At 44.5% G+C, this 24,696-nt stretch overlaps 1 protein-coding gene across 13 annotated transcripts in view; it reads right to left on the bottom strand.

Moving 5' to 3' along the window:
- Nucleotides 1-24,696, bottom strand: part of HERC2 (HECT and RLD domain containing E3 ubiquitin protein ligase 2) — a 209,997-nt gene that overhangs the window by 136,939 nt on the left and 48,362 nt on the right. For 8 of the 13 annotated variants that reach the window (XR_010151567.1, XM_054667265.2, XM_063794445.1 and 5 more), the window contains 13 exons: nucleotides 24,354-24,525; nucleotides 22,834-23,007; nucleotides 21,402-21,590; nucleotides 20,619-20,770; nucleotides 17,970-18,127; nucleotides 17,771-17,884; nucleotides 15,085-15,336; nucleotides 12,930-13,171; nucleotides 9,213-9,413; nucleotides 8,241-8,469; nucleotides 8,024-8,148; nucleotides 6,493-6,671; nucleotides 699-883 (listed from right to left, as the gene is read on the bottom strand). Coding sequence is in view for 12 of the 13 variants with exons in the window: in XM_054667265.2 (XP_054523240.1) it covers nucleotides 699-883; nucleotides 6,493-6,671; nucleotides 8,024-8,148; nucleotides 8,241-8,469; nucleotides 9,213-9,413; nucleotides 12,930-13,171; nucleotides 15,085-15,336; nucleotides 17,771-17,884; nucleotides 17,970-18,127; nucleotides 20,619-20,770; nucleotides 21,402-21,590; nucleotides 22,834-23,007; nucleotides 24,354-24,525 (2,372 nt within the window). In the remaining variant the exon portion in view is untranslated. The remainder of the gene's footprint in view (nucleotides 1-698; nucleotides 884-6,492; nucleotides 6,672-8,023; nucleotides 8,149-8,240; nucleotides 8,470-9,212; nucleotides 9,414-12,929; nucleotides 13,172-15,084; nucleotides 15,337-17,770; nucleotides 17,885-17,969; nucleotides 18,128-20,618; nucleotides 20,771-21,401; nucleotides 21,591-22,833; nucleotides 23,008-24,353; nucleotides 24,526-24,696) is intronic. The other 5 variants (XM_024349055.3, XM_063794444.1, XM_024349061.3 and 2 more) reach the window with 1 other exon arrangement.

Here is a 24,696-nt window from a genome sequence, read left to right as displayed (position 1 = left end):
CAGAAAGTAATTAAGTTACTTTGGGGAAAAAACAGCTACAAAATTACTAATGGAAGCAGCAGAGCTTTCCATCCTTGACAGAGAAAGCCTCATGGTGGAGGGCCAGCCGCTGCCCTGGATGCTGAAGAAGGGGAACCATTCCCTCAACAGTGCACAGCACTGAGCACTTACACACCATTCTGTTCTGATTCTCACAGGCTGCCTCAGGGATTATCCCAAGTCTGCAGGTGAGAAGTCTTTGGCCCCATTAGACTTGGTCTAATGTCTAAACTATTAAGCAGAGCTGTAACTGAAACCCAGGCTTTCTCCAACAGTTCTTCCCATTCCACCCAGCTGGCTCCCCCATGTGACTTATGAATAGGCTGTCACTGTTTACTTCCTACATCATGCCAGTCTCCAGCATTCCAAAGCACATGGAACAAATCTGATAAATCTTCTGTAAGACTAAACTGAACATACAGGATGCTATTACTGATGTCTAAAGAATTTAAATATTAAGGCAACAAAATTAAAAATATTAACGAGGCTATTATAGAAAGGTCCAACTCAAAAAAGTGGATGCAAAATGAAGCCCCAAAATTGGTGCATTTAGTAGTATAACAACTACATATCTGGGCATATAGGATGGACACGTTGAAAAGCCTAAAGTAACGAGCCCCGATCACATACAAGACACTTTCACATTTTAAGCAACTTACTAGAAATATCTGAGGTCTGACCAATACTTTCTCCTGGATAAAGTTTACTAATAAGCAAACGTTGAAAACGCAGTAACAAATCCAATGAAGCAGATCTTTCACGACTGTGTTGCTCAAAGTCCAGACATGATGAAATCCGACGGGCAACATCTTTCAATCTGGCTACAGTCTGAGAAGCAATGTTTCTATACAGGAAAGAAGAGGATTACAAAATTAAACAAGATATTTCTATTAAAAAGAAAATGGGATGGGGTAAATCATGACAAACTAATATCACAAACACAGATCATACATGATGACCTGCAGCTGGCTTCCCTCCCCAAGTGTGTCCAATGTATCTGCAACAAGCGCAACCTCAGCCAAAACGGAGCAGAAGGGCACGGAAGGCTCAAAAGAGATAATGATGCCCTCGTGCTTCACTAATGTGCGCCTATGGAGCTGCGTGCAGTGGTCCAAACTGCAGAAGATCTTGCTTCCAAAGGAATACTTCCACATTCCCAATGTCTAAGGAACGTAAACATTAAGACAACGAAATTTAAAATACTGATGAGACTAATATAGAAATATCTGACCCTCTAGAAAGAAAAAACACAGTGTCATTATTTTTTGTCCAAAGCTGCATTTCAAACAGCAATGTGATACTACTCTTCAAGACAAGACTCGCCTGCATTGCCGCATCTGCCTTGCAAGTCCACCTTGAGCCCTTACTCGCAAGCAGCACTGGGGTGGGCCATGCAGCAGGTGCCGAGGGCTCAGGGAGTCCAGGAAGGAAGACCAAAGCAGGTGCCCAAAGAGCACGGCAGCGAAGAAAGTAGAAGAGGCTCCAGTTCCAACACTGTGATGTGACTTGAGCCATGAGCCATTGGAAGATGACAAGAAAAGAGAAGAAACATATGTTCCCAGAAGGTAAAGTTAGGAGAGCAGTGAATGTTTCTGGTTCCTCAGCAGAACACCAAGAAACAAGGGCAGGAGAACAACACAAGGAAGCAAGGGAGAGACAGTGCAGGTAATGGAATGTCAGGCTGTGGGACCAGAGTCTGCAATGCCAACCCACCAAGGTTATGATAGGAAAATAACACCTTCTGTGTGTTTAAGGAAAGTAACTCTTTTTTTTGAGACAGAGTCTAGCTTTGTTGCCAGGCTGGAGTGCAGTGACACGATCTCAGCTCACTGCAACCTCCGCCTCCTGGGTTAAAGCGATTCTCCTGCCTCAGCCTCCCGAGTAGCTGGGAATTACAGGCACACGCCACCACGCCAAGCTAACTTTTTTTTTTTTTTTTTTTAAGTGGAGATGGGCTTTCACTATGTTACCCAGGATGGTCTCGATTTCCCGACCTCGTGATTCACCCGCCTCAGCCTCCCAAAGTGCTGGGATTACAGGCGTGAGCCACCACGCCCGGCCTAAGGAAACTAACTCTTATGTCAATGTGAAAGCAAATCAGACAGGACATGGGAACACGGAGGGGAGGAGAGCCCAACCAGAGCCTGGTTCCAGACCCACCGCACCCGCCCCGTTGAGCCAGGAGCACAGGTGGCTCTCTGCACAACACCAAGAGCAAGGACATGCTTTCAGCTCCACTTTAACTCAGGTTCCTAATGTGACAGCAGGCTTGTCAATCCCACTTGCCCCCGTGGCTCACACCAGAAAACTACCAGCAGCATGAGTAAGGACAGAAGCAGGAGACAGAGGAGCCAGGGTTGGGGAATCCCACAGCAACCCACAGGCCCTCATCACACACGGCAAGGACGCGCCCTCACTGGGCTCACCACCACCACTCGACATCACCTTCACTACCTGATACCCTGCCTGGATAACACCACTGTAACACAAGAAACAGGTCTAGAATCTAGCATGTATGCTACACCTGAAGGAGCAAGAGATGGTAATAAAATACAACGAAATTTTTAGTTTATTTAATATAAAATTTAGAGCCATAATCAAAATGTGTAATTCTGATGGGGTTCACTACTTATAAAAACTTCACAGCGCTCTATTTTCAAATGTAAATGGTATTCTGTGGCTCCTCGCCAGCATGTAAATAACGATCTACTCTGAAATACATTTCACGGCTTATTTTTGGCAAGCAGCGATTTCTCCAACTCACGTTTTCCAAGGGAAAAAAGGACATGAAATGTCTCCAAAAGTCTCTTACGATCTTTAGATAAACTACTGTTCAACAACTGCATCCGCCAAGTCAACACATCAAGAATCCTTCACTCACAAACACTTAAGGTGAGAAAACAGTGTCTACCCATGCAGGAGAGGGAAACATTATCTATGCTTATGAAGACAGCCTGGACTATCGGCTACTGAAAAACTGTGAATGCATTTTTCTTTTTATACTTTCCAAAATTTTTGTGAGGTGATAACTATGTTTGTGTCTATTCTTTCTATTTTGTATTTTTTAAGTACGTACATCCTTATTACAAATCTGCTGTAGAACCAATGTCCCATACAGGACCCCACGTGCCACAGGAACCAAAAAGTCACATGCAGTGAAGATGAAGACACAGGAGACAACCTGTGTGGACAGCACAGAGCCACCTGCCAAGGACACCAATGGAGCTACAGGTGCAATTCAAAATGTTCTTGGTTGTATTAATAAATGTGGCCAGGTGCAGTGGCTCACACCTGTAATCCCAACACTTTTGGAGGCCAAGGCGGGCAGATTACCTCAGGTTGGGAGTTCAAGACCACCCTAGCCAACATGGGGAAACCCCATCTCTACTAAAAATACAAAAATTAGTCAGGTATGGTGGCATGCACCTGTAGTCCCAGCCACTCAGGAGGCTGAGGCAGGAGAATCATTTGAACCCAGGAGGCAGAGGCTGCAGTGAGCTGAGATCGTGCCACTGCACTCCAGTCTGGGCAACAGAGTGAGGCTCCATCTCGGGGGAAAAAAATTGTCCTTAGTCACATTAAGTAAAAAAAAAAACAAAAAAACACATAAAACTAATTTTAATAATGGCCAGGCGTGGTGGCTCACGCCTGCAATCCCAGCACTTTGGGAGGCCAAGGCGGGCAGATTACTTGAGGTCAGGAGTTCGAGACCAGCCTGGCCAACATGGCGAAACCCTGTCTCTACAAAAATACAAAAATCAGCAAGGCGTGGTGGTGTACGCCTGTGGTCCCAGCTGCTCGGGAGGCTGAGGCAGGAGAATCACTTGAAGCCAAGAGGCAGAGGTTACAGTGAGCCAAGATTATGCAACCGCACTCCTGCCTGGGCAACAGAGCAAGACTCCATCTCAAAAAAAAAAAATAATTTTAATAATGTGTCATACTTATCCCAACAGATTGAAAATATGACCATTTCAACATGATATCACTATAAGAAAAATTATTGAGATATTTTACATAGGTTATTTCATATTAAGTCCTCAAAAACCATCAGGGTAGCTTATATATGTAGCACATTTCAATTTGGACAGTGAAATTTGCATTGAAAATATCTGATCTGCCCTAGACTCATAAAATACACAGTTGACGAAGTAGACTCACATGGCCAAGTGATTCTAAACATACTTAAATGCTTCCTAATAACGGAATCAAGTTTTTAAACCTGCATTTTAATTAATAAAAATTAAACAGATAAAATATTCAGTGTCTCAGCTATGATGGATACACTTCAAGTGCTGATCAGCAAACGGTGTTGAGTGTAGCCAGATGGGCCAGCGCAGGCTACGCAGCTGCAGCTCAAACAGCACAGTTGCAGGTCAAACAGGCCAGTCTCTCTGTGCACGGGAACATTCTGGGCAAGCAGGAGACGGAGAAAACCGGCACTGCCCTCGTGAGAACAAAGGACACACAACAGGAACCCTAGACTCACCCCCTGCCAAAGACACCAACAGCCCATGAAGCAGCCTCCTCAGAAAAGGGAGGGGCATTCAAGAACTTAGAAAAGCACCTCTGGAAAATGCTCACTTTAAAACTTTGCATGGAACTTTACATTTTAATTACAAAGGTTTTAACTTCCATGTTCTCATTTATTCTTAATTAACTCCATGAAAGTAAACACGGCTTTTATTCTTATTCCTATAGTTACTGTGTTGGAAGTTCATCTATGTGAACAAGCTGTTGCAACTGAAATTTTATGAGAACAAATTCCAAGCTCTTTCCATTAACACAAACTATATGAAGTTTAGTTCTCTTTATTTCCATTGGTTAAAGACCAGAATGTATGAAATATGCATTATCAGATTAGAAAAACAAAACAAACATCAGAAAAAGGTTTTGCAAAATAGAATTTACTAAAATCTATGATAGAAACTAGCTCTAAAACTTCCTGTTTCAAAATTTCACTGTGCGTCTACTAAGTTCGTTTTTCTGGTTGTGGACAATAGGCCCACCCCACGCCGCAGGCCCACCCCACACCACAGACCCACCATGGTCCCATGTACAGGCCAGCTGAGAGCTGCGGCCACTGCCCAGGGCTCCCTGCTCTGTGCTCGGCTGCCTGACCCAACCTGCCAGTGCTTTGCTTTCTCTATGTGTAGAAACTAAAACCAGGAGCCCAAGTTTACAAAAAGCAGATTTTTATTACATAGAGGTACAAATGTGTTTCACTTTCTAATCTCTTTCACAAATCACCTTGCTTTTTCGCTCTTCTTGGGTGATCATTTTTACACAACACTGTCTGACCGTTTTGGCTTCTGCCAAGGTTAGCCTCTGTTCACAGGCAGACTCTGACTTCTTCTTCCCACCTCCTCCTAGTCTGGCCTTCCAAAATAATGCTCACCATTTTTTCACATTGACTTTAGTTTTGAAAAGAAAAGTTACCTTACAAAGTAGTATGTACAACTCTGTAATATGTAAAGTGAGGCAATGATAGAACCAGTTTTAAAAATAACCTTTCCATGATGATTTTCATTTGCATCCACCTGCTTATTAGTAAGAATCTTTTTACATGTTTACTGCACACCCCAATTTCTCTTCAGTGAAAAACTTTAGAGTATCATCATACCCTCCAACTTCTCCTCTCACCTATATTGAAAAGGGTCTGCTCTTTATCCTAACATCTATACTAGGTAATTTTCAGAATATTCCTTCAACCACCAAACAAATTTTTGAGATCCTTGTGCTAGATTTCACTATCTTAATATGAAAACCAATAATCACCTACTAAAATACAATACAGGCCGGGAACAGTGGCTTACGCCTGAAATCCCAACACTTTCAGAGGCCAAGGCGGGTAGATCACCTGAGGTCAGGAGTTTGAGACCAGCCTGACCAATATTTTGAAACCCCGTCTCTACTAAAAATACAAAAACCAGCCAGGTGTGGTTGCGGACGCCTGTAGTCCCAGCTACTTGGGAGGCTGAGGCAGGAGAATTGCTAGAACCCAGGAGGCAGAGGTTGCAGTGAGCCAAGATCATGACACTGCACTCCAGCCTGGGCAATAGAGCGAGATTCCGTCTGAAAAAATAAATATTAAAAAAAAATAATAAGTACATAAATAGACCGGGAGTGGTGGGTGATGCCTGTAATCCCAACACTTTGGGAGGCCAAGGCGGGTGGATCACCTGAGGTCAGGAGTTCAAGACAAGCCTGACCACCATGAAGAAACCCCGTCTCTACTAAAACTACAAGATTAATTGGGTGTGGTGGCACACACCTGTAATCCCAGCTGTGCGAGAGGCTGAGGCAAGAGAATCACTTGAACCTGGGAGGCGGAGCTTGCAGTGAGCCAAGATTGCACCATAGCACTCCGGCCTGGGCAACAAGAGCAAACTCTGTCACACACACACAAAAAAGTAAATAAATAACATACAATACAATACAGCTACTACGATTTACCTAAGAAGCTGTTGTATGAGCTGAACCAGAGGCAAACACTGTTTGCCAGAAGACTCACAGATCCCCGTATTAATAAGGTCTTTATCCAGTGGAGTCCTGCTTCTATGAAATGTTGAGGCATTCGCTTCCTGTTCATCAATTTCTTTTTCCTTCTGTGCTTCTTTTTTGGCTTCAATATCCTGTAATTCATAAACAGAAATTGTTTACAAGTCATCTCATTACCAGGTGTGAAGACACACAGGCTGGCTGAGCCCTGACCCCAGTGCCAAGCTATCCCAGCCTCTGTGGCTAATGCACACACCTACCCACAGGCCCCCACCTGCCTTGTTGGAAACCCTAACTCAGTTGTGCAGTTTCAAAGTGTCTTCTTTTTACAGAATCAAGGTCCAGGCTGCCTCTGCTGATGCTCTCCAGCCTCCTTCTGTGAAGTCCCTAAAATCCTTAACCCTGCTACTGGCTCTCACAAAACCCAATGTGATCTGCCCCACACAAGCAACATCCAGCTGCCTTGTAAGGACAAGAAGAAGCTGAATTCTCACACACACTTGTTCAAATGTAAATGGCAAAGCCACTTGGGGAAACTATGAACACGCACCTGCCCCAGGACCTAACAAATTCCACTCTAAGAGTTTACCCAAAAGGAGAACATATGTTCACTAAAGTACTTGTACACAGCACAACCGTGGCAGCTCTACACGGCCAAAAACCAGAAAGCCTGGGCGTGGTCGCTCACGCTTGTAATCCCAACACTTTGGGAGGCCAAGGTGGGGGGATCACTGGAGCCCAGGAGTTCGAGACCAGCCTGTGCAACATAGTAACACCTTGTCTCTACAAAAAAATCAAAAAACTAGCCGGGCATGGTGACATGTCTGTGGTCCCTGCAAAACAGGAGGCTGAGGTGGCAGGATCATTTGAGCCTAGGAGGACAAGGCTGCAGTGAGCCAACATCAGGTCATGCATCCAGCCTGGGTGACAGAGCAAGACGCTGTCTCAAAAAAAAAGAAAACAAAAACAAAAAGCAATTAAACGTCCTTCAATAGGAGAATGAACAAACAGTACTACACCTATAAACTGGAATACTTCCCAATAATAAAAACGAAGTCACAATACACACAACAGTGAGTGAATCTGAAAATCATTCTCCAAGGCAAAGCAGGAAAGAGTGCATACTATACAGTTATATTGCTGCAACACTCAGAGCAGGAAAAATGAATCTAATCTCAGGGCAGGGGAGTATCCTGGCTGCAAGTGCCAAGGAGCACAGGGATCTTTCCGGGTGACGGGAATGGTCTACATGAGGAACAGGTTACCTGTTAACTTCACTGAAACAGACAACATGCAGTATTTTATCACAATTAAATCATAGCTCAATAATTTTGTAAATTGGCACATAAAAGAATTTTAATTTAAAAAATACTTGGATATGATAAAAGTTTAGAGTTTTACTGTTTTCAGTTATTCTTCACGTGTGTGAGTGTGGTATTTCTGATCTCAGTGCACCATCAGGTCACGTGTGCCTCCAAGGCCATACCTGGATCTCTGCAGTAATGGCTGCGTGTAAGGCTGACTCTAACCCTCCATCAGCCATCAAGCTGCCCACCAGAAGATCAATCATGAATCGACGACCTGGACTTATGTTCACTTCATTGCCTGAAACTGAAATAGAAAGTGTGTGCCAATTTGAGTGAAACGCCATTCCCTCCCAACACCCTGACCCATGCCCTCTCCTGTTCCTTCCCCAGGCCCACCTGCGCAGGGCAGGAGAGCAGAGAGTGCCCGGGCCCGCTCCTCCGCGGTGGGCAGCAGCACGGACCAGCCACTCTGCAGCACGGCCTGGGCGGCCGACTGCACGGTGCTCAGCACACCCGCACTGCTGGCCAGGGTCACCACCGTCTGCTTCAGGCTGTTCAGGAGGATGCTGCCCAGACCTAAACCAAGGAATTCCGGGTCAACCTGGTGACTAATGGCAGCATGCAACTGAAAGGAGAAAAACAATTTTCACTTAGAACCCCTAAAAATGAGTGAATTTCAAAGTCTTATTAAACACTGAATAAAAGTCAATTTCAAGTATTATTTAAATAGACAATTTCTCAGTTTATGTATTTTTAAAAACTGGACTAAAAAAACTCTTACCCACAATAGTTGAGGTGTTTGCTAGAGGAATCTTTTTAACCCCACTATGAACATGTTTATGGAAAGCTCAAGATCAGCAGAAGAGCTAAACAACTAGCAACAGCAACCCCCACCCCGCGCCAACAATCTGCACCAAACACAGAAATAACAGCTCCAACTCAACCAAAAAAGCTGCCACAGGTGCAATCTCGGCTCACTGCAAGCTCTGCCTCCCCAGTTCATGCCATTTTCCTGACTCAGCCTCCCGAGTAGCTGGAACTACAGGCAGCTGCCACCACGACTGGCTAATTTTTTGTATTTTTAGTAGAGACGGGGTTTCACCATGTTAGGCAGGATGGTCTCGATCTCCTGACCTCGTGATCCACCTGCCCAGGCCTCCCAAAAGTGCTGGGATTACAGGCGTGAGCCACCGCGCCCAGCCCAGATCATGTTTTTTAAGCCTCGCGTCCATTATTAGTGCATTACAATCTTACTTTAAAATATTTCACCGAACAGGCTAAAACCCATGCCCTTCAAAATACATAAACCTTCTTACAAATCCCTAAGACACTTACAAAAGGAGGAAGAAGAAGGGAAATCATGAATACCTGAAGTCGTAGAAGATTCAGCGTTGCCACGGCCACACACTCTTTTTCCTGGGGCGGGGGCCAGTCCGCGGAACCATCCATCCCCTCACTCACCTGCCGCAGCAGGAGATCCAGCTGCTCAAAAGTCACTGAGCAGATGTCCACCACAAAAGGGACACGGAGGCCAATGGACCACTCAGAACACGATGACCAAGCAAAGCTCTAAGAGGAAACGCAACAATCTAAAATGAATCTCCAAATGCAGCTGCTGGTCTGTTCCACAGGAGTCACCAGCGTGTGTGATGGAGCTGCCTTATACTATTACCTATCATCCCTCGAACTGCCCAGTCCAAAGGCATTCATGGGTGTCTAGCTCACACACTATCAGCTTCTGATTTTCCCACCCATTTCACTGGCCCCATCTCATTTGGCCATACCTAAAAAAGTAAAAGCATTTTTAACAATCTTTTCACTCTCAAAACGATTAATGACATTAATGGATGGCAGTGAGGATCTCCATCCACTTGAAGTGGTATAATAGCAACTCTAACTAGACAACGAATTGTTAGATGCATATGACACACACACAACCTTTCACAGTGAAATAACAAGTAATCGGCAAGGATCTAAGAGAACGGTGGAACACTATGAATAAACTGGATCTAATTTATAGAACATTTCACCCAACAACAACAAAATACATATACTTTTTTTTTTTTGAGACAGAGTCTCACTCTGTCACCCAGACTGGAGCCTCAGCCTCCCAAGTAGCTGGGACTACAGGTGCCCGCCACCAAGCCTGGCTAATTTTTTTTTTGTATTTTCAGTAGAGACAGGGTTTCATGGTGTTAGTCAGGATGGTCTCCATCACCTGACCTCATGATCTGCCCGCCTCAGCCTCCCAAAGTGCTGGAATTACAAGCGTGAGCCACCGCACCTGGCCATACATATACTTTTTAAGCACATACAGAATGTTCACTAAGAGAGAACATATCCTGAGACATAAAACAAATCTTAACAAATTTAAAAGAAATGAAATCATATACAGTTTGTTCTCCAATCACAATGGTATTAAACTAGAAATCATGAACAGAACAATCTACAAACACTTCAAAATTAAACAACATACTTAATAATCCATGGGTCAGGCCGGGCGCAGTGGCTCACGCCTGTAATCCGAACACTTTGGGAGGCCAAGGCGGCGGGGATCACCTGAGGTCAGGATTTCAAGACAACCTGGCCAACATGGAGAAACCCCATCTCTACTGAAAATACAAAAAAATTAGCCGAGCATGCTGGTGCGTGCCGGTAGTCCCAGCTAATCAGGAGGCTGAGGCAGGAGAATTGCTTGAACCCGGGAGACAGAGGTTGCCGTGAGCTGAGATCATGTCATTGCACTCCGGCCTGGGCAATAAGACCAAAACTCCATCTCAAAATAATAATAATCATCATCATCCATGGGTCAAAAAAACAATTCTCAAGAGAAATTATAAAACATTTTGAACATAAATGAAAATGCACCAAAATTTGTAGGTTTAATTAAAGCACTGCTAAACAGGAAAATTTATAGCATCAAATCATTATCTATTACAAAAAAAGATAGGTCTAAATCAGCAATCTAAGTTTCCGCCTTAAGAAACTAGAAAAAGAACAAAGTGAACGCAAAACAAGCCAAAGGGACAAATGACAAGACAAAAGCAGAAATCAATGAGATTGAAAGCAAAACAAAAGGGAAAAATTAATGAAACTAAAAGATCATTCTTTGAAAAGATCAACAAAATTGAAAAACTCTAGCAAAACTGACAAAGAAAAAGCCAGAAAAGATACAAATTATCAGAATCAAGAATGAATGAAGGGACATCACTGCAGGCCCCACAGACTTCAGACAGCAAGAGAATACTAAGGAAAACTTGACACGTAAAAATCAGACAACGTAGATGAAGTAAAGCACATCTGAGGGCCAAAAATCAGGAAAATCCTCCTAGAAACAAACAGGTCACCTGAATACTTCTATATCTGTTAAAGAAATTGAAGTTGCAAAATCTTTTTTTTGTTTGTTTTTGTTTTTTTGAGACGGAGTTTTGCTCTTGTTGCCCAAGCTGGAGTGCAATGGCGCCATCCCGGCTCACTGCAATTTCTGCCTCCCAGATTCAAGCGATTCTCCTGCCTTAGCCTCCTGAGTAGCTGGGATTATAGGCGCACATCACCAAGCTCGACGAAATTTTTGTATTTTTAGTAGAAACGGGTTTCACCATGTTAGCCAGGCTGGTCTCAAACTCCTGACCTCAGATGATCCACCCATCTCGGCCTCCCAACGTGCTGGGATTACAGGCGTGAGCCACTGTGTCTGGCGTAAAATCTTTTAGAAAGCAATCTCCAGACTCAGATGGGATTCAAAAACATTTAAAGAAGAAATAACACTAATTCTACACAATCCCTTATAGAAAATGAAAAAGGACAGAACACATGCCAATATTTTGTATAAGGTCAGCTTTCCCCTGATAGAAAGTCAGACAAGATAGTATAACACAAAGAAAGAAAACCACAAACCAACATCCCTAATGAGCATCAACAGAAAAATCCTCAACAACCTGTTAGCAAGTCAAATTTTGCAATACAGAAACATAATAGGGCCAGGCACAGTGGCTCACACCTGTAATCCCAGCACTTTGGGATGCCAAGGAGGATGGATCACTTGAGGTCAGGAGTTGGAGACCAGGCTGGCCAACATGGTGAAACCCCATCTCCACTAAAAAGAAAAAAAAAAAAATACAAAAATTAGCCAGGCATGGTAGTGCACACCTATAATCCCAGCTACTCAGGAGGCTGACGCAGGAGAATTGCGTGAACCCAGGAGGCACAGGTTGCAGAGAGCTGAGATTGCACCAATGCACTCCAGTCTGGGTGACGGAGTGAGACTCCATCTGGCAAAAAAAAAAAAAAAAAAAAAAGAGTAGTAAATTGTGGCCAAGTGATGCCTATCCAAGTAACACAAGGCTTGATCAGTATTTAAAAATCAGGCTGGTGCAGTGCCTCACACCTGTAATCCCAGCACTTTGGGAGGCCAAGGCAGGCAGATCACTAGAGCTCAGGAGTTCGAGACCAGCCTGGGCAACATAGTGAAACCGTATCTCCAAAAAAGAAAAAAAAAAAAATGTTTAAGAAAAAGAAAAGTAAAAAGCATCATGTAATACACCATACTAATACACTAAAGAAGGAAAACTGCATGACCATTTCATTTGAGAAGATTAAAAGCATTTAACAAATTTTAACATCCAGTCAGGATTTTTTAGAAGCTTCTAAAACGGGGAATTAAAGACACTCCCTTAATCTGATAATAAGGCATCTACATAAATACCCACAGCTAACATCACAGTTGATGGTGAAAGACTGAACTGCCTTCCCCTACAGTCAGGAGCAAGGCAGGGCGCCCACTGTCACCTCTCCTATTCAGCTTCACACTGCAAGTCCTGGCCAGGGCAATCAGGCCGGGAAAAGACATAAAAGGCAAGCAGACTGGAAAGGAAGAAATGAAACTGCCCCTCTATACAGATAGCATTTAATTGTCCATGAAGAAAACCCAAGGAAACTACAGTGAAGCTCATAATAAATGAGTTTAGCACAACTGCAGGACACAAGAACAACAAACAAAACTCAGTGGTATTTTCTACATACTGGTAATGAACAACTGGAAACCAAAATCCTCCAAAATACCAAATCAAGCTCTATATTCAGTACCTGGGCAGGCCCACAGGCAATTCCCACTATGTGTTTGGTGTCCAGTCCTGGCAATGCTGCAGGTTCTGGCTTGGTCACGCGCAAGGTGTCAAAGTGCTGGCACTGGTCGTTGCTCCCCCAGCTGTGGACCTCGCTGTCCTCAGTCAGAGCCAGGCAGTGGGTGGAGCCTGCAGCCACATCAATCACCTTCTTCCCTACAAGGGAAGAGGGATGCAGATGCAGCTTCAAGCCTATGACTTCCGCTGCAAGAAAGATATTTCCTAGGCCATTCAGGTCAGACAGCTTTTAACATTAACTTCTTGAGGATAATCTGCTTTGCTTTAATATTAAGCACAATTCATTTGCTTTGGGTGTGTTATTAAAACTGCTGTATTTTGTCAGCTACAATTCGTTAGGACCCACAGTCTACAAAGATCATAATACTAGGATACAAAAAGGATCTGTTCTTTTTTCTCCTCCTCATTCAGATTTTCAGTCAGAAAGAAACAAGGTGCTTTTAATTAACTATTAGATCATATTCTCCCATCCGAGATTTAACAACGCATAGCACACTCTTCAGTGAGGAAGGTTTCCTAAGAAGAAATCTATTGTTCTCTCAGTTAGATATAACTGATATTTAAAACATTGTTTCTATTTAAACACTTAGCAAAATATTCTATTTTTCCTTCCTGGTAAATCTAACATGGCCAACACAAAGGGTGTTTCGCAGAAATGTCAGTATATAAAATAATTCAGCTGAAAAACCACACTTCAGTAAGGGGAAAAATTCTATCCTAGGAACTTACCATAAGTTAACATCAGCAACAAAAAAAGGTGTTTCTCAACAGTAATTTAAATACTCTCAAAGTAAACGATTTCTATACTAATGATTGTCGTAGCTTTCCTATACTAATGGAGGGGAATATAAACAAGAAGGCAAATGAAATTCAAATACCATTCAATGACACAGAGTAAACTTCTTACTCTGCAACTTATCTCAGAAGCTTAGAAAACAATAAATACCATATGGGCGCACAAAACTCTCAGTCATCAAGATATTAACCTGCTTTAAAATAAAACTAATGGAGAAAGGAACTGGCAAGTCTCACTTAAAAGTCCCACTTCCAAACCCACTTGGTAAAGAACCAAACACACAAAGAATGTATGTAGTACCAGGACCCAACGAACTACAGCCCCCACACACAACGCAGCCCAAGGCCTGCTTCTGTGAAGACACTGGTGTTGGAACACTGCCAGGTCTACCTACTTCAAATACAATCTGGTCCTTTAAGAAAAAGGCTGCCCACCCCTGAGAGAAGAGAATCCTAAAGAGTCCATCTGATGTACCTCTCACACTGCCTTTTCCCTTCTTCCTACTTTCTTATCAACTTGTCTGCCCTTCAACAGTTCTCGATTAGGATGAAGACTATCTCCCAACCACTAGGCCAGGTGGTACGGAAAAGTCCTGTTTTACCTTAGAAAGATCCCTTCAACATCATAGTTTTGATGGCCCCCACCCCAACTTCCTGCAGCATAACATCCCTAGTAAGAACACCACAGAAGAATCTCAGGGTCTTCTTGCAGAGACTCCCATCCTCTCTGCCTGCACCGGCAGCCCACACTGAAGGCGCCGGCACTCTTATCTACATACCTTGGCTTCCATCTCTTGCCTCCAACTACAATGCATGCTGGACACCTTTGCAACTGAGCAAGCAGGAATCACCCACCAAGGATGAGTTCACATGAGGGCGTCCCAAGTGGACCCAATCCCACCTCCCAATGTGGCTCCACAGCACAACGCACACTCATGGTCTCAGTGTGCCTGCAGTACAAGTACAGGTGACCTCACCACACAGAGGGAACCCTTACTGAGTCCAGCCTGCTGAGTGATTAATGGGTGCCTGCCACAGAAAGTGGCAGTGTTTGTAAAACTCAACGGGTTTAAATTACATTTCAGTCATTTTGTAATAGACACCCACTTTCCAATTAGTATCAATACCTATACCAAGCAGGCAGTAAAAGTTTCTAATGACAGTCCATTCATGGAATGTCAGGTTAAGAACATAAAACCTGCAAACTCATGGAATGTTAGGTTAAGAACATAAAACCTGCTAACTTTAAAACATTACTAAAGAAACTGTCCTGAAGGGTTTTAAAAGTTTACATTTGCACTCACCTTGCAAGCCTTCTAAGAGTTTTGGATAACGAACATGTTCCTCTGTTCCATGTCCAAGTCTCTGGTTGTCACCTTTTCCCCATGAATAAACTTGGCCATCTTTCGTCAAAGCAATGGAAAACTGACTTCCACAGCGGACTTTGACCACATCCAAGTCTTGAAGCTTTTCAATCAGCTTTGGGGTTTTGCAGCCATCACTACCACCTCTGCCCAATTTCCCATAGTCACCATCTCCCCAAGACCACACTTGCCCTAAAAAATACAAATGCATTTAAATAACAACAACTCTGCATTTTAACGAAAAATTTTAAATGACTGCAAATAATATAATGAAAAACGCACACTAATCTAGACCACTCAGGTACATAGTTAACACTACAAAGGTGGCTACTGAGCAAACGAAATCTAGGTGACACTTGAGGTTGACATAGAAGCAATAAAGAAAGGGAAAGCTGAGTTTTCTTCTTGTTTTCATTCCATGAAAAACAAAGTCCTGACTCTTACTAGCCTGGGCTCAATGTTAACTGCTTCACAGAACCAAAGGCCCACTGCCTCCATAACACACAGTAACTGGGGCCTGGCACATTGCAGATGCTTGCGGACCACCCTCCCGTTTGCCTGCCTGCTTCTGTTGCCACCATGCTGACCGGTGGTCAACTGTACCACTGTATGTGTTCCCAACTGCATATATCAGCATAATTATGTAAGTTGATTAAATATTACATAAAGGGATAAAATGCAATTGCAAAAGTAAATATTTTTATTTTTATGGTGAAAACTAAGCTGAAAACTTTGCAAAAACTTAATGAAAGTGAATTGCTAAAAAACAAAATTGTTAGGCTGGGCATGGTAGCTCACACCTGTAATCCCAGAACTTTGGGAGGCCAAGGCGGGCGGATCACTTGAGCCCAGGAGTTCGAGACCAGCCTGGGCAACATGGCGAAACCCTGTCTGTACTAAAAATACAGAAATTAGCCAGGCATGGTGGTGAATATCTATAATCCAGCTGAGGCATGAGAATTGCTTGACCCCGGGAGGTGGAGTTTGCGGCGAGCCGAGATTGCACCACTGCACACCAGCCTGGGTGACAGAGCAAAACTTTGTCTTACAAAAAAAAAAAAAAAAAGTGAAATTACGTAAAGGTGAAAACTGTAAAAGATCAGGAAAAAGAAACCAGAGAAGATATCAGATTGCTCCACAAGTTCCCACACTCTATTTTATAATAACTAAAGATAGGCAAATATTTTCCTCAACGATCAGATGGTAAATATTTTTAGCCTCTGTGGGCTTTCTGTCCCAACTACCCAGCTGTGCCACTGTCACAGGAAAGCAGCCACAGACAGTACGTAAATGAGTGGCATGCCTGCATGCCAATACAACTCTACCTGCAAAAACAGGCCAACCCCAAGCAAAATGGAAACTGGAGATGACACACTATTACGTGGTCAATGAAAGCGGCACAGCAGACCTGAACACAGAGATCGGAGCATGCATTTCCATATGCTGTGCTGAAAATTACGCTGTTCACATAGCCCACATGGCTATTTCCCACTGTCCCCCGAGGCCAGACTGCAGGGTAGGATACTTCTACTGTAACAGTCGCCTCAGAAAATATATAGCAGCACAGCAGGGACACTTCCCTACAAGATCTGCACCAAAGAAACACCAGTGTGAGGAAGACAATGTCTGCAGCCCTATTCAAGGCAGTTTACTGAACATATCATCGCAAACTTTAACTAAAGTAGCAACTACACATAAAGAATGCAAGGCTAATCTCCTAACACAGCTTAGACCTTACAAAACTTTTAACCGGGAAATATTTTAAGGTCTGCAACTCACTCAATAATAGATATTTTAAAATGACGAGATGTCAAACTGAAAGCTCCTTGACAGCAGGAGCCTTTCAGATGAGGCCATCTTTGCTCTAGGACTCACAAAAGCAGAAACAACACGGCTCTGACAAGGTCTGTCCCGTCAATGGCAGCAGGACCGACATACAGGGAAGTATCTAAAATGATTTTTCATCTTTCACCTAAGAAATGCCCAAAAGTCACTCAATTACCAATCTGCCATTCAACTTCTGCAGGAGAGAAAGCAAGCTGACAGGTACCCCTGCTGATTATAACGGAAAGACTCCACAACGCCAGAGACACACAAGATGCCAAGGACAGACCACCACAATACTGAAAGACGAGTCATTTCTAAAATATTAACATGACTTTAACCATCAAACCTCATCAGGTACCCTTGAAAAAAGGATGATCTCCCTTAGGAACACAAACATAAAACCAAAATTCAAAGCAAGCAGATACCGTAGCATCAGACTACAGAACACAGAAAGACTTAGCAGGAATTACCACAGGGAATCAAGAGTGGCCGAACGTTAAGAAATGTAATAATACTAACCAGAGACAATTCAGAGTGTCAATCATTCCATTTCAACTCTCATTCTTAAAAAATAAAATGCCCACACAGGAACGGCGGCAGCTGCTAACCAGCTGAGAGGCCTCAGGCAAACAAGCCCAGTAACCACCCGGGCCTCTTCCCCAACGCCACTGAGCCCCACACCCACTGGGCGACAGGGTGGGTGGCCTCGTGAGGCCCACTGTACTCATCTCACTTCCTCCAGGGAAGCTGCCATGCGTGTCCTCGTGGGCCTGTTCAGGGTGGCGAGAGCTCTACGTACCGTTCTCAGTGACAGCCAGGGTTTGAGCATCCCCACTCCCACACGCCACATCGATGACCTTCAGTCCTTTAAGCCCGGCTACCAGCATCGGAATGGCCTCGTCCTCACTGGAGCCTTCAAACAGATAGGACGGCGGTTACTAAGTCCTGTAAGAGGCCACCTCCTGCTGCACGCTCCCACTCATGCAGAGCAGACGTACCATGGCCCAGCCGGCCGTAGTTCCCGCGGCCCCAGGTGTACAGCTCCCCCTCGGCAGTGATGGCCGCACTGTAAGTGCTCCCGCAAGCGATGTGCACCACATGCTTCCCGGCCTGCTTTCCAGAGAAGGCGGAGATCACCTTAGGCTCCTCCAAAGGCCTTGGGGAGAAAGGGAACAAACATGAATGCCCTTCTTCTTGGTGTTATTTCTTATTAATGTTAACAAAGGAAATTCACTATCCAAATTTAGACCAGCATAGCATCAGGCCAGTTTCACCTTCCAGGTACCTTGTGAAAGAAGGAAGAGAGAATTCCAACACCTAACACCTCCATGACTTTTTGTTCAGTTGGAACCCGATGCCAAACATGGTACCCAGTAGAAATATAAAAATAGTGTTTGTTAAAGAATTGTACAATAGGCTAGGCACGGTGGCTCACACCTGTAATCCCACCACTTTGAGAGGCCGAGGTGGGCAGATCACCTGAGGTCACGAGTTCGAGACCAGCCTGGCTAACATGGTGAAATCCCGTCTCTACTAAAAATACAAAATTAGGTGGGCATAGTGGAGGGTGTCTGTAATCCCAGCTACTTGGGAGGCTGAGGCAGGAGAATCGCTTGAACCTGGGAGGAGGAGGTTGCAGTGAGGTGAGATCGCCCCATTGCACTCCACCTTGGGTAACAAGAACAAAACTCCATCTCAAAAAAAAAGAGACTTGTAAAGTCCACTGCAGCTCTATTCACAATGTCCCAAAACCATGGTCCATCTGCAACAGAAGGAATGAATTACCCATACACCCAACCCAACATGGCTGGATCTCAAGACATCTGCTAAGTCAAAGATGCCAGAAACAAAATACCATACACTGTATGGCTTTGTTATATTAAATTATGGAAAAGACAAAATAATAACAACAGAGTGCAGATCAGAGGTTGTCAGGAACTGGAGGTAGGAAGGGGGCATCAACTCAAAGGGTACAAAGAGGGCCCTGGAAGCGATGGGAGCGCCCCATGTCTTGATGGTGGTGACCCAACTGCGTGCACTTGTCAAAACCCATCCAACTCTACATCTGAAACTCAGTCATCTGGTTGTATGGAAGCCTCATAAAGCTGACCGACATTTATATGTATTTGTTAAATGAATGTGGATGGAATGAAGCCAGCACTCTGCAATCTATACTTTACAAATGAAAAGTATGAGGCAGTGGGGATTAGGGTAGAGAAGTCTTACTAGTTGAAGAAATTGCAAAGTTAGCAAAATACCCTATTCTTAGGATCCAGAATATGTTCCTATGATGGATGACATTTTCTTGAAAATCTACAGAAGCCAGGCCTCTCCTTTACTCACTTTGTGACCTACTAGTTTGCAAAATACACACAGTGGCACAGGTGCTCACAGGGACAGCCCAATGACTCTACTCCAGTACAAACTCTCCCTTATTCAGCTTAAGTTTCAATTTCCCCAAAAGGTTATCTCCAGCTTCTGCCATCTGCACTCATCTCTCTTCCTTCCTTGAAGTCCTAGAATAAGGCGTAAGTTACTCATCCCAGCACTTACTCTCCACTGAGAATTGTTTTACTATGAAATATTTTATAGAAAGTCAGTTATAAATACCATAAAGGAAGTAAGCAGACATACCACCCTGTCCTGTACCTCGATGCCTTTCAAGTCCCGTGTACCCCATGTCAATCCCAGCCTTTACAATCCAGTGTTGAGAGTAACAGCTATAAATTCCATGGAGATCAATCTTTTCTTTTTCACTCGTCTTACATTTGTCTGAATCCCTTACAACACTGTCAGGGTTGGGCTGTTCTGAGCTTGGCATACATGTACCACACGATACGCATTACTCTGCTTTTCTCCCAGTTTGGGATCTTCCCAGCGGATGCTGTCGGCAATGATGCCCTCAACTCCACCCTGTGGTGTGCATGGGCCATGCCCCCCAGGCTCCTCTCAAGGGACACAAGTGCAGTCATGACTTCACTCATTTCAAGCTCTGCACTGCCCTCTCCCTGCTCAGGGCTCCAGCCCACAAGAAATGGGCTTGCTGGGTTGGTGTGCACATACATCCCTCATTTAAACCTAATGCCAAAGTTCCATGCACAACAGCAAAGTACAAGAGGGTTCCCATCACTCCATGGGGCTGGCAGACCTCCCAATTTTTACAACCTGGCATTTATAACAACTTTCTGTTTCATTTGTTCTTTCACAATAAAAGGTTCCACTGAGTAGGATAATATTAGGAAGAAACTGCTGACTTTTGTTCCTGTAAAAATAATATATGGTTCAAGAAAAGGGTGACAACCTTATCTATGAGAGACAGGGTGAACTGTTTGTGAATGAAGGAACAGTGGTGTGGGATTTGTTTTGGCAAACTCCACAGTGGGGATGCAGTTTGAGTAGATAGAAGGCTGGCCAAGGCTGCACGGGGTGAAGAAGAACAGAAAGGCCAATTCCTGTTGCCCTCCACACATGAGCAGAGCTCCTAAGCCATCACCAAGGAGGAGGCATATCGTAGTGTCCTGCTCCACCCCAGCGCTACATGTCAGGGCAGTTGGAAAACACCTGGACACACTTCTGCGCTCCATCCTGTTTAGGATATGGCAACATAAAAGGAGAGTGTGTCCCCTACAGGAATGAGCGATACATACACAGTGTCCCCATGGCCCAGCCGTCCGCCGTCCCCACAGCCCCAGGAGTACACCTCTCCAGTAGCAGCCAAGGCTAGGTAGTGGTGACCATCAGAATGGGCAGCAATTTTTACAATGTTTCTGGAGGCAAGGCCTTGGACCAGCTGTGGGGCCTAAAGAAGGAAAAATACGAAGAAAAGTAGTCATCAGTCCAAGGAAAATGAAACCAGCTCAGCTCTCCGTTATCATGTATCCCCAAGCGAAGCCTGCTGTAACTCCAAGTGGGGCATAAGTCTCTGGGAACTACGGGGCCGGCTCTCCAGCCCTTCCCACCCAGCACCAACAGAACAGCGGGCAGCCTCCAAGTGCTCTGCAGCAAGACCAGAGCCGATGCAGGGGCAGGGCAGGCTAGCCCCATGCCACAGAGACACGCAGCCGACAGGGAGGAACACCTCGCTTTAATGAAAACATGCCACGTCCCAATTTGCCACTATCCCCACGAGGCCCAACTCCCTCACCTGTCACCTGTCTGGCCCCAACGTCAAATGAGTTTACACGTGGAAATGAGTTTACAAACGGGAATCTCACGATTAGCAATGAGTTTCACTGTAAGGACTTCCTAATCTTCACAACCCAAATCTTGACAATATTACAACTGAGATCATTAAACATAATATACAATAAACAGAAGCTTGTCAATCTTCAGAAATCAAACGCCTTAAAGAAACACCAGAGCTTGTGCATCTGTAGGACAGACCCTGCCCCGCAAGGGAACACTGCAGGCACAGTGCCCAGAACACTCACCAGCGTGTCACTATTATAGGCCTGTGTGTACACGCGGCCATTGCGTGACAGAATCAGGAAGCGCTTCTCTGCACAGGCAATCTGTGTGACTCCCAGGTTGGCCAGGCCTTCGCACTGGATTGGACCAATCACATTGGCATAGTATTTCCATCCTATTAACCCCCAACCTATGACCTCTTGCAATGATCCCTGTAAGATAAGAAAGTAAACATTTCCTTTAACAACAACAACAATAAAAAAAGGCTGGGAGTAACACTGAGCTACTACAAAATAAAAACAAAGCAAATAAAGAGAAAATATGCTGATTCAAAACATCAAAATAGCTCATACCATCCTGTATTACCTCATTTAACAGGTAAGATGAAGCAACTGAACAGGTTATTTTTCCATTTCCATTGCATTTCATTTTAACAGAGCCCATTAAAAAGTACTATAAATGGCCCTTAAATACTAATATATTTTTAAATGCTCAAACTATATCAGGGTCACCATTTTGTGCTTTAGCAGGCAAAATCCCAAAAGCCCACACACAAGGCTGGGAGACCAGCATCCATGTTGGTGGTGAGAGAAATCAACTTGTACGGGAGCAATCTGGTGACAACCAGCCCACACTAGGTGCCTCCCCACCTGTGCATGTGCACGGGCACACACACGTGCACACATGGGAGGACACGTGTTCCAGGTCAGGCCTTGCAGCACTATTTGTGTTTGTTTTTGTTGTTGTTGTTTGTTGAGATGGGGTTTCATGCTTGTTGCCCAGGCTGCAGTGCAATGGCGCGATCTTGGCTCACTGCAACCTCCGCCTCCCGGGTTCAAGTGATTCTCCTGCCTCAGCCTCCCGAGTAGCTGGGATTACAGGCATGTGCCACCACACCCAGCTAATTTTTGTATTTTTAAGTTGAGACAGGGTTTCTTCAAGTTGGCCAGGCTGGAGAACCCACTCTTTTTATTTATAGATAGATAGATAGATAGATAGATAGATAGATAGGCAGGCAGGCAGATAGATAGACAGACAGACAGACATGTAATATAGATATATAATATATAATATATAACATATAATTATACTGTCACTACTATCACCAGCATTACATACTAAGACAGTCCGCGTTCAGAGTATGAAGAAGGCTGTGGAACCCCCTGCAGAAGGTGGGAGGGCCTGGGGCTGTGGATAAAGGGGAGCCCTCTGGGGCTGTGCCACCTGAACCTGGAACCCGGGCCCCCAGGTTGGGTCGCCAGGCCTGTGCGCCTCAGCTTGCTCATCACTCACTCTCAACACGGATAACACCTTCAACTGCAAACGTGTTTAAAAACCACAGGCCAGCTCCCCCTACCAATAACAGAAAAAGCAAGTCTCCACACGGGCCCAGGATGAGAACCTACAGGTGGTACTAGCTACAAAACACATGGAGAACACGGTTCTTGCACACACCTTATGAGACGTCGGAGAGCTACACAGTGGAGGCATACAGGGCGTAGCCAGACGGTCTAAATGGGCCATGACAACAACCGCCGTTTGTCGCAGATCAATGGCAAGCTCGTTGTCTTGTGGAAGGGTGAGGTACCTCAGGAAACTCTCATTGGGGCTCAGAGGGCCAGACAAAAGCTAGAAAGGAAAAGTAAACAAACATTCGGAAATGGTGGGAAAAATTAAAGTAACACAGTTAGCCTTTACGTCACTCTTTATATTTTGGTATTGACTCATTTGACCCATCAAATGACAATGTCGATGATACAGTTATACTATACATCTATATATTTATGCAGCATATAAACTGACTGTGTAAATGTCTAAATTTGCTGTACACGCATACACAACATTGACTGCGCATGTATACATTTATGATACCACAGGTAAGATGGATCCACACAGATTACTAACATGACCAAACCGCCCTACAGGCCTAGGACCCCTGGAGAAAGGCAGAACCACCTCTGTGGGAACCCAGCACAGCATCTCAAGCTGGCCTTGAAATCTAAAACCAAAACCTTTATTTTAATCTAAACGTTGCCCACTCTGGAGAACAGCTACTTTCATTTGCAAATTAAATCATAGTTCTAATTCTTCTAAAGGCAGAAGAGCCCTATTATCATTAGTTTAAAGACTGCCAAATAATAGGCTGGGCATGGTGGCTCACGCCTGTAATCCCAGCACTTTGGGAGGGCCAGGCAGGCGCAGGCGGATCACAAGGTCGAGAGATCGAGACCATCCTGGGTAACATGGTGAAACCCCATCTTTACTAAAAATACAAATATATTAGCTGGGCTTGGTGGTGGGCGCCTGTAGTCCCAGCTACTCGGGAGGCTGAGGCAGGACAATGGCGTGAACCCAGGAGGCCCAGCTTGCAGTGAGCCGAGATCACGCCACTGCACTCCAGCCTGGGCGACAGAGCAAGACTCCATCTAAGGAAAAAAAAAAGACTGCCAATAATAGAAAAATTAAACCAAAGCACGATATTGGAATGCCTAAGACTTTCCCAAAAAGACTGGCAAAATCCAACTTGTACTTGACATGTAAAGACCAGCAGTCCTGGAGGTTTAGGCCCAGGGCCCCGCACGCCTGCTCCTCCCTCAGCTTGTTGTCCACACCTGTTAAGGCGGGAGCTGGTACCAAACAGAGTGACAGCTCAGGTGACGCGCCCTGCACAGAGCCCAGTACATAGGAAGGACCAACAAAGCAGGCCGCTATTTTCGTTGTTCTTTTCTGGTATTTATTTAAAAGTGAATGTTTCAAGCTTGGTTGTGTGCTGACAAGGAAGTCAGTGCTCACTGATCCGAGTCTTCTCCACAAACAAGTGACCACCCACACCTGTCTCATCTGACTCGCTGCTATTACCACCAAACACACACACGCCAGAGAAAAACACTGCCGTTGACATGCATGCTAGTCTTGCTTTAAAAGTAACTAGACTCGAGTGCCACCTAAACACAAAGTTCCATCATGACACTCACGTGCATGTCGCCCTCGGAGTGGGGTGCATCCTTCCTGCAAATGATGCTCTGGAACCTTTGCAGCAAGGGCAAAAGTGGGGCGCTGGTGCCCTGGGCGGAACGCTCATTGTCAGTCTCCTGTGCCCCGCTGTCCCACAGCTGAAGCAACAACAGGATGGCAGACAACATTTGGCTAAAGGAGAAAAGATATTTATTCTAGTAAAAACGGATTAACTTCTTTTCTTCACAGTTGATCAAAAATAAAAGCAAATAGCTAGATAGAAGTGAACAAATACTTGGGATTTAAAAGGAAACTAAACTAAAGCCGTGGTAATTAAATCACTGAATTGACACCAAGACTTTA

The sequence above is a fragment of the Pan troglodytes genome, chromosome 16 (assembly GCF_028858775.2).
Source record: "Pan troglodytes isolate AG18354 chromosome 16, NHGRI_mPanTro3-v2.0_pri, whole genome shotgun sequence".
NCBI classification, from domain to species: domain Eukaryota; kingdom Metazoa; phylum Chordata; class Mammalia; order Primates; family Hominidae; genus Pan; species Pan troglodytes.
Note: the sequence above shows the minus strand (reverse complement) of the source record. Positions and strands in the feature narration are given on the sequence as shown.